The sequence below is a fragment of the Rattus norvegicus genome, chromosome 17 (genome assembly GCF_036323735.1).
Source record: "Rattus norvegicus strain BN/NHsdMcwi chromosome 17, GRCr8, whole genome shotgun sequence".
Lineage (NCBI taxonomy): Eukaryota > Metazoa > Chordata > Mammalia > Rodentia > Muridae > Rattus > Rattus norvegicus.
This window is the reverse complement of record NC_086035.1, coordinates 89,456,319-89,470,678: the sequence shown is the minus strand read 5'-3', so window position 1 is coordinate 89,470,678 and position 14,360 is coordinate 89,456,319. Positions and strand designations below refer to the sequence as shown.

General features: G+C 37.6%; 2 protein-coding genes across 2 annotated transcripts in view; one reads left to right on the top strand and one right to left on the bottom strand.

The window, feature by feature from the left end:
- Positions 1-14,360, top strand: part of Rps8l1 (ribosomal protein S8 like 1) — a 995,681-nt gene that overhangs the window by 192,585 nt on the left and 788,736 nt on the right. The window lies entirely within an intron of this gene.
- Positions 1-14,360, bottom strand: part of Myo3a (myosin IIIA) — a 216,088-nt gene that overhangs the window by 196,976 nt on the left and 4,752 nt on the right. The window contains exons 2-3 of the mRNA NM_001419731.1: positions 7,616-7,800; positions 3,899-4,033 (exon numbers count right to left, since the gene is read on the bottom strand). Of these exons, the coding sequence (NP_001406660.1) occupies positions 3,899-4,033; positions 7,616-7,783 (303 nt within the window). The 5' untranslated portion in view covers positions 7,784-7,800. The remainder of the gene's footprint in view (positions 1-3,898; positions 4,034-7,615; positions 7,801-14,360) is intronic.

Below are 14,360 nucleotides of genomic sequence, written 5' to 3'. Positions count from 1 at the left end.
TGATAAGAGGTATAATTAGCAGTCATTTCAGAGCACACAGTATTGATGCCACAGCCAATTTTGTAAAATGTGCCTCTAAGTAGCACCTGCACCATTCACACTTACAAATAAGGTAATTGTACTTCTAGCCACTTCTGAGTATGTGTGATTAGTATAATTTACATATTCAAATTATAATAATTATATCCAGTTTACCAACTTCTTACTTTCTTTATGCCCACCCCAACTTTGTTAGTTCAGCTAGATCAGATTCTTGAAATTTATATTATTTGCTTTCTTCCTTATTTCCTAAGGGAGGAGGGACTTATTTGGGCTCACAAGCTAGGGATTCACGGTGACAGGTGACAGAGAAGCCCTTGATGCACTTGGTCACACTGTAGACAGGGACGATGCTGATGATCTCCGGATGCCCTTTTAATGCCATCTGGAACCCCCTGGAAACTCCCTCACAGGCACCTACAGCAGTATTTTTCAAGGGGTGCCTGATCCGGTCAGGTTGACAATGAAGAGTAGTCCTCATGCTAGCTTATTAAATGACATTGTTATCTTCTTGAGCCATTTAGGGAAATGTTCAACATTTCCGTATGGTGAAGCAATGGCATTCCTTTTTGTCAATTTAATCCACTAAAACTATTTTGGTCAACCATTTCACCTTTTCTCAAAAAGCAAAACAAAAATTCAACAATAACCACAAAGAAAAGCAAGAACAAGAAAAAACCCCCACACTTAACTATCATTGGCAGTCTTCAATTCAAATAAACCCTAGTTTCAAGGCTTTATACTAACAAAAACCAGTGTAATCGGAATGGAAGTTTGACAGGTTAAAAGGCAAAAATTGATCTTATTTTGAGCTCTGGGAAAAACGTCATAAATTGTTTCCTTGCCCATTCAGATTCACATCAGCCAGAGAACTCGTTTTTATTTCAGTGCTAATCTATTTTTAAGCTAAACAGACATATTAAAAGTATTTGATGTCTACACAAAATTGCATCCAAGACTCACACAGCAAAACACCTCAGATATATAAATGCAAAAATGAAATAAAGACTCTAAAATTCTTGACTCATGTTAAGAAAAATGATTGGAGTTCACAATTTGCATTCTGTTTCTTGGATAATTAAATCTACATGAGTAAAGGTTTAGCTTTGTTTAGTATGTAATTTAAGATTTAAAGCTATCTTACAGTAGAAAAATATAAAGCAGCTTTGAAATAATAGATTGTCTAATACTAAGGGGCAGTGATTTAAATTTTATAAATGTCATACAACAAAATATACATCTTCAGAATCCAAACAGTTTCTTAAAATATTATTTTATAGTTTTGAAGGTTCTATAATATAATTAAAGGCTGCAGGTGAGAGACAGGGTAATTTCCTCTTTCTCATGAATATCTATTTAAATGCTAATAAAGGAATAAAAAGTCCAAGATAAAGAAAAGAGAAAATGGGATAGCAATGGGCCAGAGATTCCAACTCTTACGTATGGAATCACATCACATCCGCACGTCAGAAATGATGTAGTAGGGCTGAGGAAGCTACGGACTGGAGAGCTCGCTGAGGTTCATTTCGTGCTTGCCAGAACAGATTAACGCCATACAGTATGAGGGAGGGAAGGCCTCTGTAGAAGGCAAGAGTGAGAAAACAAAGGGTCATCTGAAAGCATCCAATCATAAGATTGAACACGCTCTCGTTCAACACACATCAGCATCCAGGAGCCTGCCTGGGTGTCACACACACACACACACACACACACACACACACACACACACACACACACACACACACACAGAGAGACACGGTAAGAGAGTGGCTCTCCCGCTACATTAGAAACAAGCAGCAGGAATCAAGGCCATCATTGGAGTGGTTAACAGAAGTGATGCTCATACTATTAAATGATAGGCTATGGTTTGAATATGCTTGGCCCATGGGAAGTGGCAATATTTGGAGGTGTGGACTGATTGCAGGAGGTATATAGCCTTGTTAGAGGAAGCGCGTCACTGTGGAGGCAGGACTTTGAGATCTCATATATGTTCTTAGGTCTGGCCAGTGTGATGCTGTACCTATGGAAGACAGTCCTCTTTTGCTGCCTATGGATTAATATATAAAACTCTCAGCTCCTTTACTACCATGTCTGCCTGGATCCTGCCATAATGATAATGGACTGAACCTCTGAAACTGTAAAACAGCCTCCATTAAATGTTTTCTTTTATAAGAGTCACCCTGAGCATGGTGTCTGTTCACAGAAGTAGACCCTAACTAAGACAGAGGCCAAGGATCTAGGAATAAGCTCCACCCAGATTACCAGCAGAGGAATATCAGAGACCAGATGCAGGCAGACCTCTAGACTTAGGCACACAGGGTTTCAGGGCTGAATGGGAAATCTTGCTGACGTTTAAAGGGTACCACTGAGACGAGAGAGGCTCAGCCAGTTTTCTCAGCACAGCATTACAAAAGGCACAGAACGACATAGGACAAGGTGGTCTCGGTGAGGTAGGCAGGCATTTTGATATTATATTACCAGCATTTTGGACTGCTTGATTTTGCTGTTCTCTGTTGTTTATGTGCTTGGTTTTCACTTCAGTTTTTGAATTGAAGGCAGAGTCTTACTATGTTGCACTGTTTTTCTTCTTTATAAATTACTAGTCTGTGATATTTTTTATTATAGCAGCACAAAGACCAGCTATCCCAGGAAAACAAATCGATGTTCACAAGAAGCGATCAAATACTGAGACAGTAGTTGACACAGAAAAGATTATGCTGTTACTTCATCAAATAAAGGCTGGTCAGAGGATGCTTTTCAGGAGCTGGTTCTCCTCCTTTGCCGTGGGATTCTAGTTACCAAATGCAGGCAAAGGGTTTGGTTGAAGCACCTTCACTTTCTGAGCCATTCTGCTGGCCAAAAAAGCAACATTTAAACTTCCTTATAGTTTTTGTTTGAATTAATGATTACTTGAATAGTGGGAAATTGAACTCTAGAACTGGCAATCAGTGACCTTAGGGAAGCAACCTGCCCCAGAGCACACTGCCAGGTATAAGAAACCACACTCTGGAGAGAGATCCTACAGAGCTCTTCACTGCTGTACATAGCAATTCACTCAGAAAACATTTTGTTTTCTCTCTAAAAGTAGAATTTTAGTTCTGTAAGTCATTAGCTTTCAATAAAGGTCAAATAAGAGCACAGCTATTTCTAAGGAGGGTTACTTAGCATTAATATCCTCTTATGTCCCAAGCTGAGAACTTCAGTCATGTCTTAACTAAATATTTATTTATCTATTTAGCTAGTTAGGGAATTTTTTGTTGCTGTGTTTTATTTTGTTTGAGATGGGGTTTCTCTGTGTAGCCCCTGCTGTCTTAGAACTTGTTTTGTAGACAAGGCTGGCCTCAACCTCGTAGAAATCTGCCTGCGTCTGCCTCCCAAATCCTGAGATTAAAGGTGTATGCCACCACCACCTGGCAAAATATGTTAAAAATACATATGATGATTGGGGCTGGGGATTTAGCTCAGTGGTAGAGCGCTTACCTAGGAAGCACAAGGCCCTGGGTTCGGTCCTCAGCTCCGAAAAAAAGAACCAAAAAAAAAAAAAAAAAAAAAAGAACCAAAAAAAAAAATACATATGATGATGAGATTCCCTTGTAATTTTTTTCCCTGTATGACAAGATCACTTTAGTTTCTTTCATCGTTTATCGTGGACTCATTTTCTTTTAATCTTTTGTGGTCTTTGTAGACTTTTAATTTCCTGACATGTCTAAGAAGTCAGTGCCCAAATTGGTTCAGTATTATACTGGAGACATCAGCAGCAAGGAACACACTAAACACAGGTTTTGCGTGCCGAAGATGAGACATAAACACTAAGTCCCACAATACAAATCCCCATCACACAAGTAATGCTGGCACTCACCTCAAGAACCAGCCATAGCTTATCTCCATTTATCTTGTCCTTCTTAAAGTAAATCCCATAGAATCTGACCACATTCGGGTGGTCAGAAAGTGTTCTTAAGATGTTATACTCTGCTTCAATCTCTTCATCGATATCCTATGTCCATGCAGGTCATAAAAAGACAACCATAAGAAAACACATATTATGTCAATAAAATAATATTAAGATATTAATATTATTCTAACTTCATAAAAGCAAGGTCGTAGTTGTTGGGATTGTGTTTTGTGACACAGTACTGAAACCTCTCATTACATTATCTTTGTACTAATTCAGTGCATCTCAATCTGTATTAATTTAACCAAATTTTAAAGGGAAGAAACAAAAGGCTACCCTTACATCCAAAGAAAACTAACTACTCCAGGTGATTTTATTTGTACTGTAGTAGTGATTTGATTGTAATGACAAAGACATTGGCCTAAAAATAAGACTGAAAAATTAGTTTATTTGGTTCAGAACATGGTATATTTGGAAGTTATCAAAAATATGTTACACAGGAAATAAGTTTCTAGTTGGAACACTGAAATAGTGTTAAATCATACAATACAATATATTGTTAAGTTAGCTAACAGCTACCCACCCGAAGCAGACTGTGTGGACAAAGCGGGAAAACCACTTGGGCATGTTTCTAGAACACCGTGTCTATGTGGAGCAACTTACAGACAATAAGAGAACCTCTTAGTAGCACTGTTCTAATAAGCATAATCTCTTTGTTGTTTCACCCCAGAATTAACAAAGAAAGTGTAAGTTCTAACAAAGAAGACTCAGAGATGATAAGAGAAAACATAGGTCTAGAGGCCTACCTTCTTCTGGTCCTACTCATGTCTACCTGTCATTGCAGATGTCCAAACCTCAACACTTTGATAAATATACAAAATATTAAAGCCCCTTCATCTTAAAAATAAACTCTATTATTTATTTTTAAAAATATGTGTCTATTTGAATTTCTTCAAATGGAAATCCTTGGCTATGCCTTATTATTATTTAACTTGTAACATCATGAATGAAGAACAAACAATTTTTAGGAAAATGTATAGATTTTATGATAAGAATAAAATCAGAAGAATAAGAAATTAATTGCTCTAGTTATGATTCTTTCATTAAAGCACAGTAGAAAGCTGCAAAACTGACTCAGCTGGTAATTCATTCACAAGCCTGGGGATCTGATTCTGATGCACAGGACTCAGTAAAAATGAAGGGTACAGTTGTGTACACTGTAATTAGCACTGAAGTGTAGAGACGGGGAGCTGGAGGCTTGCTGGCCAGCCCATCTTGCCTAACTGGTGAGCTCCGGACCAACATGGAGAAAAGAAATGGAAAGTATGCCTAGATAATTAATTAGATAGAGGTGTTCCTCTGGCCTCCACATACTTCCTTTGTCTGTCTGTCTCTTTCTGTCTGTCTCTGTCTCTCTCTTTCTCTCCTTTCTTCCTCATCCCTCCTTCCTTTTCTCTCTTAAGCATATTTAAGGAATTGATTTCCAAGTATTGTAAGAACATCATACACAAGTAAGTCTGTGGAAGAGAAAGATCATGTGCATCATAAATTACTTGTTCTTACTGATGAGGAAAGGAATGGGAAAGACAGGTTCATTTGGGGTGCATGCTGGAGTTGTTCTAAAGTGTTTTCTGTTGCTGTTCCAAATCTTCAACTCTAATACCAAGGTAGCTGAAGGGAAAAGAATTGTTGCCCCTTTAGCAGAACACAACTGTCTCTCTTCCCTTTACGTAAATGACAAATGTTCCAACCAAGTGCCGTGAACATGCAAATCAATGGAGTCTGGAACTTACATTGCCTGTTCTTCCCTTCCACACTGTCAGATTTCCTACTTTCAAATAAAGCTTCCTTCCCCCAATCCTCTGCTTAAAGCAGCAAAGAATACTGAAGTTATAATGGCTTTAGCAGAAATAAGTAATCGAAAAATAATCACTCTCAAGATGAATAAGGAACCAGGTAGTTTTGTAGTAGCCTTTGTTAGTGGACAAGCCATGTCAAGGTCTCAGAACTGCAGTGCCGTCCTTTACCGTTTCTACCTTGGCACACTTCCACAGTGTGTGCAAGAGTCTCTTAATAAATGTGAGTCTCAGTAGAACTTGGGGAGTATATGATTCTGATCTTATTCGACTCCCTGGTCTGTTATGGGAAACTTAGTTATTTCTAGGAGGCTCAGATAGTTATAAAACTACCAACTCTTGCTGGGTAGTTCAGTGTAGGGAACCCCTGCTGGTGACTTGAGAGAACAGCACGGCTGTACAGGAAGCTCAGTTCTTCAAAGAGAAATTTGACCCTGATAAACCAACATTTTCTGCTGCGGAAACACGTAGGCAAATGTCAAAATTTCCTTCTCTGAACAAAATTTAATATTTTTCTCTATGAAAACTTATTAACAATGCCACTTTTTAAATATGTATTTTTTAATACTTGGAATTTTCACATATAAGTACTGAATATATATATATATATAAATATATATATACACATAAGTACTGTATATATATATAATATATATTATATAATTTCTATCCCCCCCTTTCCTTCTCCCACCTCCAACTCCCCCCTCTGTACCTGCCCCACTCCCTCTCAAATTCATGAGTTCTCTTCTCCTTATAGTTACACACACACACACACACACACACACACACACACACACACACACACACACACACAGAGTACATTTAGTGCTGATTCTGTCTACTGAAGACTGACCACTTGGAATTGAAGTGACAGGGGACTCATCCCCTTAAAGACTGATTGACCCCTCTCTCCGAGGTCAATAATCGCCTGAAGCTCTTCATCCAACGGTAGAACCTGAGTGCTTTCCCCATGCATGCCGGTGTATCAGCTGGGGTCGTTGTACAATTTAACACTTTTTATCCAGTTTGGCTTAAGAGGAATACTACCGGAAGCCCAAGTGAGTATAGGATAAGTGGAACTCAGGTTACTACAACCAGATTTTCAGGAGAACTTCTCGACTCAAGACTTTGTTTCGACGACATTTTTTTAAAATGAATAAAGTGCTATTCAATCAACCCAATTCAATAAAGCGCTTTATTATGGAGAGTGCATTTATGTGCTGATGCATTTGTTTAGGTACTTATGGCACTTTGTTACATGTGGAAAACATGTTATAAAAAGAAGGAGCAAATAATTCACCCTGTACTTACTTTTCTGATTGCCCCTTATATCACAATGACACTGCTCTGAGTGCGCCAATGTAAGACACTTTCAGACTTTCGAAGTGTTTAATACAAAACAAGGTAGAGACTTGAAAAATACGAGCTAGTGATTGTAAAGTGCTTACCTTATAATCAGGAAAACCAAGTTCATTCCCCGCTACTCCTAGTCCCAGGTAAAAATTCTGAATGTGGTAGTGCATGCTTATAAACCCGGAACTGTGACGCTGGGTGGGTCGGCAGAGTCAGGCAAATCCCTGGCCAGCCAGGTGAGCCTAAGTCGTGAGTTCCAGGCCAATGAGAAACTCTGCTCCCAAAAACAATGTAAATGTAGGCTGAGGAATAACAACTGAGGTTGTTTTCTGGCCTTCATGTGCACGATAGGCACCTACATGCACATTTGCCTACACATGCACCTCCACACATGAACATGCATAGTCATATATGTAAACAAACAAGTAAATGAACACATTCTTAAAAAAAAAAAAAAACTCTTAAAGTGACTCACATGGATTGGATCCAAAATTTTGACTGCTGCTTTCTGGCCATTTTTCTTGTTTAGGACTTTAAAAACCTTCCCGTAAGTTCCTTTGCCGATGGTTTCAGTGATTTCCCATGTATCAGAAGGATCAGGAAAGTTATCAAAGATGATTGTTTTTCCAATTAACGGAAGCATGGCAAAGGTTTCTGTCACTGGAGAGACAAGGTACAGTTCCACCCACATTTGATTGGAGGTATTACAATGCATGCATAAGTTGATGGGAAATTTCCAATATTTTCACCAATGTAAAAGAAAGTGTACAACTAACCAAATATTCCTCAGAGGCAGAGAAAATTTAATTTCTTCTATGCAGGATCAATTTCTATATATAATATTATTTCATACTGATTCATTAATACACTCTAGGTAAAAATGAGCATTTCTTGTTGTTTTGATGTTATTTTAAAGTAACTTTTTCCTCCTTGAGAATCATAACAAAGTGAATAGCTTTATAATAAACTCAGATATAAATTCTATGCTTTATAAGTGATCATATTTTTTTTTGAATCTGTCCATAAAACCCAGTAATAGGTTCTCTTATTTTCTTACCATAAACTATGATGTCTTTTAAAAAAATCAACCCATCACCTCCTTGGCCTCCTATTTCATCTTCTGCTTTCTACACTAAATGCAGCTACTTTTGGCTCATCAGTCGGTTTCTTCATAATTTTAACTCTGAATTATCTTTCCTGAGGTCTCATATTTCCAAATGTGACCACTATGTATGTCAACGGCACCCTGTATTGCCACTTGACATCATTACTTTCCAGAATTTTGGCACTTGATACAGTGCCAAAATTTTCATTTATGTATATGAAAGCACATTTTCTCAATGTTAAAATTTGATTTAGAGTTTATATGTATGTACATAAACATCTACTGCTAAATACATTGACTTTCTCTTAGCTGCAATGAACTACCTGGCATAAAAAAAAAACTTAAAGGAGAAAAGACTTATTTTGGTTCATGGTTTCAGAGGTGCCAGTCACCCATTCTGCCAGGAAGTATCCAAGTAGAGTAGAAATGCTCACGGAGAACAAAACAAAACCAACAACAACAAAATCAGAGAAAAATGGAATTCAGGGGGAACTAAGACAGGTATACAAAACTCCCAAGGGCACTACCCCAGTAACCTACTTTCCCCAAATAGGTCCAGCTCCTACTTTTTACTACCATCACACTTCGAATCCATCAAGGTATCAGAAATCATAGGTCAGAACTCATCTCTGGAAAACCACCGTACCCATAGTTGTGCTGATTTAAGAATCCTTGAAGCACCTTAATCTGATCAAACTGATTGTGAAAATTAACCATCATAACAGATATATTACTACTCTGTAATAAGCACACAAAATTCACTTGTTAGGCCACACTATTGGCTTTCAACATCATCCACGTGCACAATCTGTGCACTGTCTGCTTTCTTTACCACGTCAGTCTTCCTCTGCCTCCACTCCATATTTGCTTACTTCTGACAGTAGACCCTCAGACTTACACTACTCCAAGTCCTTTCAATGTTCTTGTTTTGCTTTCTGTAGAAACTGCAATCCTATAGGTAAACTAATCAACTCTGAGTAAACTCTGAGTGTTTACATCTGTGCACTGAAACGAAAAGTCACACACAACCATGCTGACCTCAGCACACCTACATGTAGACCGCCCATAGCACCTAACTCTCGTACTACACTTACCTCATTTGTAGTGTCTCCTCTAACAGGAGTCACTGCCGCACACTACCCTTCTCCCTGTTCTCCTCTCAAATTGTTCCAATGCTGTCCACTGCCTCCTGGATGACCTTACAACTTTAATTTATGTAACAGCCTTTACATCATTAATTTAAAAATAAAATTCTTAATCTTCTTAATCAAAAATTACAAACTAGTCTACACCAAACCCAATGCACTCCTTCTATTTGCCATTGATTGGTTCCTTCTTACCCCTACCTTCCAGGTGAACCAGGTCTTCCTGAGAAAGGCCTTCCTAACCTCATACTGCCCCCACTTCCTGTTACTCCACCATGAAGGACATATGGGCTTCTCTACTTCTAAGCTTTTTCTACTGCATTCATATTTCCTAGAACAATGGCTCGCATGTGGGAAGTAGTCATCAAGCATCAGCTAACTGAGCAACTATCTGTTAATCTGTTAATCTGTTAATTCTGACAGCAACAACCCCACCTTTCTTATTCAGTTCTAATCTAATAATGCTTAATTCTGTGTTGGTCTCACAGTTGATTTTAAAACAAAAGTCTGTTGCATAAGTGAGTAAATAATAGTCCTTAAGGAAACCTTTCTTTCTTGAAAGTGGGTGGGGGAAATCAGAATTACAGAGAACCGAAAAGAACATGAAAATCTAAATCAAAGTAAGCACCATGTCCTGATTAACTACACTAAGGGGCACATCATCTTGTAAGTGTCTATGAATAGCTGATAAAATTATATCACTGCAGAAAAAGATGTTTCTGAATAGTTCTTGGAATACTCAATCTTTATGAAATTTGTGCCTTTGATCCAAGATGCAAAGAGGTGAATCAGTGATAATCATTCTCGTTAATGATTTCATAATCAGCGATGAAATGACTACTTCTCACATCTCCGTTCTTGAGCCATGCAAATGAGAATTTATGCCATGCATATAATATAAGCATTAGACAAAGAGAGCAATTACGCCTCGTTAAATGTCTAAAATGGAAGTTTCTAAACAGGAGAAACAGTCATTACTTGGAACACATGCTTCTATATAGTTGTATTATTGAGCACAGGTATCCTTTCTGAAATATTAACTATTGCGTTTTCACCAGGCATGCATAAAACTGGAAAAAACCTCTGAGCACAATATATGGGCCATACACTTCAATGAGTCTTGAGATACAAAGATAAGAAACACACATATAGGTTAAAGCACATGACTACCTAATTATGATAGATATGTATAAAATGCTATAGTAGCCCAACTGACTAAGTAATTACTTGTGAAGTGATAAGAAAAGCTACCGGGAATAAATAGTTTGAGCTGGACACTAAAAATAAACGGAATTTTGTCCATAACATGGCTTACATTTTAACAGTGGTCAAATATTTAAAGTCACAGGTTAGTCACTGTATTACAAACCAATGACAGAAACAGTATTTTTGGAAACAGTATAATTAGTCAAATCTCATTTAAAACGAAGAGGCCTTCCTCAAGCAGAGTAAAGCCATTGGGAATGCTTTTTTTAAAAATCACATGGAAGGAAGGAATTTCAATAATGAGACTGGAGAAATGCTTTAGAGATGAGAACAGTGGGATTCACATGATGTGAAGGGGAAATGAGAAATGGTGTGGAGTTTTCATTAGTAAGGGGGCAGGAAGTATGATATGGAAAGAAGGGGAGGGAAGAAAGATTAAATAATACTAAGGGTATTTGAAAAAGTCATAATGAATCATGTTATATTAACCTAAATTTATTTATATATAAATATGTAATATATAATTAATATATAACACCACACATAACACAAATATATACTTAACATGTTATATATGATATAAATTGTGTGTGTGTGTGTGTGTGTGTGTGTGTGTGTATGTGTGTGAGTAGGAGGAGGCAGAAGGATTATAAGAGTCAAAGGACTAGGAAATACTATTGCAAGATTGTTCTAGATAAGACAGGGGCTCTATACCCATGAAACCTCAACAATTTGGCTGGCTACATAAGTCTTAAGCAATGACAACATTAGCCAGCATGCCAGATGGGTGGGGGAGGTCCCAGGGGCCCCAACCCTAGATGAAGATTCATGCTACCTCAAGGATGAGCCCCTAATCCCAAGTGATCAGCCTTAAAACAGGCACATATGAACAATGGTCAACAAACTTAACAGGCTTTATTTATATCGATGTATATGTATGTCCAATAATAATTAAAGAATTATAGGCCATAAATTTGAGAAAGGAGAGGTGTTCGGAGGGCTGTGCAGGACAAAGGAGGGGTAATGAAATAAATATAGCTCATATATAAAATTTTTAAAATGTAATTTAAAAACCCCATCTGTTTACTAACTACTTCATAATCCTTACAAATAAAAGAGATTGTCTTATTTAGTAAATAACTCATTACTTATTGACTACAGCAAACTATATTCTATGTAACAGCAAATGTTTATATACTTTGTTTAATCATTTAGCACTCATGGGGTGAAAAATAAACTCTAGTACATAAAGCATATAATTAAGTTCTAATTATATGAACATGTGAGCCACAGAATTGTTTTCACTATATATACTTAATGTATTTTAATATGTGTCTGACATAATTCTAAAATGATACTTCTAAAGTGACATTTCAAAAATGAAGATTTATTTTTTAAAACCGATTTATTATATATTGAAATTTTATATATTTTTACCAAGATATAAGGTCCCAATTCAGAGAGAAAAAGTATGTTACTAACTACAGGAAGGGCTTTAATACTCACCTCAGCAACTATTCTCTTGTTTTTGTAGCCCCTCACTTGGCTATGTCCTAGAACATAACTGAACTTACATGCTCACAGCTGGCCCTGTCTCACATCCTCCAGATCTTATATCAGCCACCACCCTCCCAATAAGCAAGTCCTACCTTGGTCATCTTAGACAAAATCTCAGCCTGCTCTCCTCCTCTTCTACCCCTCTTCCTCCTGATCCCCATCACCACACGTTATAATCCTCTATAACACTTTCCTATTCGTGTATCTTAGTATTACATCTTTTTCCTGGCTAGAACGGAAGCCCCGGAAGCTTTATCTTATGACTCCTGTTACCCGAGCTGCTGTCTAACTCTATGTTGCAATTGAGGTCGACTGTAAATTCCCAATTCTCCCACCTCTACCTCCCAAGTATACAGATTCAGACGTGTCACCAAGCTTGGCTTAAACGCTGAAAGTTTTGTCTATCTTATTTTCTAATTATCTCAAAGACTTTATAACTAAGACTATCATGGAGAAGATACATACTCACAAATACTAAAAAGGAAATGTTAAAAAAATTAAGTGGAAAAATTTCAAATCATTTCAACAACGAACTCCATCAAATACTTTAAAAAGAAATATGTCTTCTCAGCAAAATTTTTAAGCAACTAAACTCAAAAAAAAAAAAAAAAAACACTTGGAACTTTCTATAATCCAATAGATTGCATAAAGTCTGACAAAACTACTTAAAACAGAGAAATAAACATAAATTCTGAATATGAAGAAAATGAAATAAATGGAATGAAGGTCTCAGAAAAGGGGCTCCAGCTCAAACAGGATCAAGTTGAAGAAAGAATTGGTGAATCTGAAGGGAAGGCCTTTGAAACAATTACCTAAGAAATAAAAATAATGAAGCCCAAGGAACTGCAGGAGCACCAACAGTCAAACCGATATGCATGTCCTAAGAGTTTGTAACATGACAGGGAAGGGAGAGAAAGCTTGTCTGAAGAAATCTTGGCTAAAAGTTCACATATTTAGAAAAGACACAGATTTATGAATCTGAAGGCCCTAGTGAAGTGGAAGGTTACACCAAGCTCAGAGAAACCTCACACAAAACATCTTGCAAACACTCTGTCAAAAGACAACTATGGAATCCTGCAAGTAGCAAGAGAAAAGAAACTCAGCATATGCCGAGGACTCCCTGTAAGTTTATAAGTAGACTTGACTGAATAGGCTACTAAAATAAAAATTGTCAACTAAGAATTGCGTATTGGGCAAACCTGCTCTTCTGAAATGAAGAGGAGCTGTCAAATGGCTCAGAAGGTACAAGGACTGCAGTCAAGCCCGACGACCAGAGTGTGATTCCTGAGGCCCCAGACCCATACAGTAGAAGGAGACAGCTTCTTCAAGTTGTCCTCTGAACTTCACACGCATGCCTGCAACACGGCACACACACATTTACTTGCTCAAGTATATGCATTTACACACAACAGGCAAATAAAATATAGTTAAAATTTGTGAAATGTGGAAGAAATTTGGACCTTCCCAAAACATGCAAAACTACAGGGAATGCATTCCATAACCCCCTCTGAACAAGATACGCTAGAGAAAGCCTTTAAGACAAAGTGGGAAGGTGCCAGACAGTAGATCTGAAGCCATTAAGAAATGTATCATTTTCCAGTAAACACAACTATATGGACCAATGTAAAACAACATTATCATTATTTGAGTTTACAACTCTATTTTAGAGAATTCACCATGGCATAAAATATGTGCATTAAAAAGTTACAGGGCTGGCGAGGTGGAGCAGTGGGTAAAATGCTTGCTGCGATGGGGTCCCCAGAACTATAGTAAGGGTGGAAGGAGAGAATCAAGTCTACAGATTACCCACCTCCACAAACGCACTGTGCTGTGCCCATGCATGCATGGCATAGAAATGCATAAAAATAAATACTGCTACTACTACTACTACTACTACTACTACTACTAATAATAATAATAATAATAATAATATAACAACATATTTTACAAGGTATAACTATGAAACAGGTATATAATACATAGAGATTTGATTTGCGACATTAATAACATAAAGTTTGGGAATGTCTTAGTTAAGGTTTCTATTGCTGTGATAAACCACAGGACTAAGAAGCACGTTGGCGAGGGAAGGGTTTATTTGGTTTATACTTGCATGTTACTGTTCATCACTGAAGGAACTCAGGACAGGAACTCACACAGGGCAGGAACCTGGAGGCAGGAGCTGATGCAGAGGCCATGGGGAGTGCTGC